This window comes from Monoraphidium neglectum (assembly GCF_000611645.1).
Source record: "Monoraphidium neglectum strain SAG 48.87 unplaced genomic scaffold scaffold05736, whole genome shotgun sequence".
Lineage (NCBI taxonomy): Eukaryota > Viridiplantae > Chlorophyta > Chlorophyceae > Sphaeropleales > Selenastraceae > Monoraphidium > Monoraphidium neglectum.
Window position 1 is genome coordinate 1,140 of NW_014007894.1, and position 2,151 is coordinate 3,290.

A 2,151-nucleotide genomic window follows, 5' to 3' on the forward strand; every position below is an offset into this window, starting at 1 on the left:
GATTTGCGGGGTGGGGCGGGCGCAGGACGTGCGGGCGGGCGGAAGAGAGAGTGGGGTGGAGGGCCTACACTGCAGCGGGGGCCCCTGCCCCGCCCCTCCCACGCCACACCTGACCGCCCCCTCTCCCAAGCACACCCCAAGCGAGCCGCAGCCCCGCGCACGCGCGGCACCCAACGAACGAACGGCAGCATGCCAGCCTTGTGCGGGCCGCCGGGCGCGTCGTCAAGCAAGCGGAACCACCGCTTACTGGGCGCAAACAGGGCCCCCTGCCCCGCCCACCTGCGCCGCCGAGGCCGTCAGCCATGTCCAGGGGGTCAATCCCCATGTGATCAAAGCCGAAGTTGAGGCCGCCGGCGGCGGGGCCGGTGGGGACGTAGGGCGGCCCGTCGTCGAGGCCGGCCTGAGGGGAATGGAGGGTGCATGGGGGTGTTGAGGGCAAGGCGGAGGCGAGGGCGGCCGCCGAGGGTGGGGGTGGCGGGAGCGGGCACGTAGGCAGCAGGTTGTCAACGGAGAAGAGGAATGGATGCGCCGAGCCCACTCCCCGCTTTTCTCTCTCCCTCCCCCTTGCCCTCTATCTCGCGCTTCCTGCCCCTGCCCTTCCTTCTCCATCTATCTCTCCCCCTCTTTCCCTCTCCCTCTCTTCCTTTTTCACGAGGACAGACATCTAACACCCCAGATCACTCCAGATCAACCCCGGCCCCACCTCATCCTCGTCCTCGTCATCACTGGCCTCGTCATCGTCGTCAAAGTCATCCACCTCCTCATCCTCCTCCTCGTCCTGCGAGCAGGGATGCGATGCGACGGACGGAGATGGCGATTAGCAACGCGAAAGACCGCGGCAGCACAGGGGAGGGCCGCCTTCACTCGACACCCAAAAGGAGCACGGCGCGCCGGCCGAAGCGAGATGAAAGCACACAGCGCCCCGGCCAAGGCGTGCCTGTCGCGCGAAGCTGACCACGGGTCTCAGACATTGAAAAAAGCCGCGCGGCAGCCCCCAATGACATGAGGCCGGGGGCGCACCACCTCTCCGCGGATCTCTGCCCCTGCCACGTCGTACTCGTCCAGCTCGTCACCCACAAGCTCCTCGTCACCCTGCGCGCACACACGCAGGTTTGTGTGTGTGTGTGTGTGTGTGTGTGTGTGTGTGTCAACGAGCTCTCACCCGCCGTCCTCAAACAGAGTCGGCCGCTGGGCAAGGTCTAAAATGCAAAGCCACCCTCCCAACGCTGCGCCTGCGACCACAACCGCAGCCACGAGTGAGGAGTGCCGCCCCCACACCACCCAGGACGCCATCCCACCCTCTTCCAAACCCACCGCGTGGTGGTGGTTGCCCAGGCCGGCGCCCCCGAAGCCGCCGTCGTCCTCCTCGCCCTCGCCGCCATCGTCGCCCTCTGAGCCGGAGCCCAGCAGGTCGGCGGCCTCCTCCTCCTGCAGCAGGGCCAGGTCCTCTTCCGCGCGCTCGTGGGCTGCTTTGATTATTGGGAGTGGGAGGGATGGAACCTCTCAGCGGACTGATAAATTTCCAAAGGGTGGGCACAGACAGCACCAGATAAGGGGCCCGAGCTCTGGGGAGATTGAGCTCTGTGTAATGTATGCGTTTGAGTGGCGGTGAGGGGGTTCCAAAGGCATGGCTGCGCAGAGGGCTGCAGGAGTGCCCCCTGCACGCAGGAGCCACCCCCGCCCGGGTCCCTGCCAAAGGGTGCCGTCCCCCCAAAGCCGCTGCCGGGCCGGCCGGCCCGCACCTGCCGCCATGGCCGCGGCCTCCTCCTCCTCCTCCGTCGTGCCCCCACCCTCCGAGCCGCCCGACTCCCCCTCCTCTGTAAGGCTTGGCTCCTCGTCCAGACCGGCGTCCGACCCGCCCGCCACGCCACCGCCGCCGCCGTGCCCGCCGCCGTCCCCGCGGCCGCCGTCCGCGCCGAGCGGGTCGCCATGGAGGTGGCCGTGGTGCTGCCCGTGCTCCCCGTCGGACATGACGTCATCGTCCTCGTCATCCTCCATCAGGTCGTCGTCGTCGTCGTCGTCGTCATCGTCGCCTTCTCCGAGGCCCAGATCGTCATCCTCATCCTCGTCGTGGCCGATGCCGACAACCAGCTCGTCGTCCAAGGCGTCCGCCATCGCCTCGACCATCGCGGATAAGATGCCGCCCTGCCC

At 68.0% G+C, this 2,151-nt stretch overlaps 1 protein-coding gene across 1 annotated transcript; it reads right to left on the reverse strand.

Annotated features, from left to right (window-relative positions):
- Positions 1 to 222: 222 nt before the first annotated feature.
- On the reverse strand, positions 223 to 2,127 carry MNEG_15862 (hypothetical protein; the record flags this gene model as incomplete). The annotated part of the gene is made up of 6 exons (XM_014035668.1): positions 223 to 242; positions 280 to 400; positions 704 to 778; positions 1,021 to 1,092; positions 1,315 to 1,469; positions 1,743 to 2,127. 6 exons carry the CDS (start codon positions 2,125 to 2,127, stop codon positions 223 to 225), a joined length of 828 nt encoding a protein of 275 aa, XP_013891122.1.
- Positions 2,128 to 2,151: the final 24 nt, after the last annotated feature.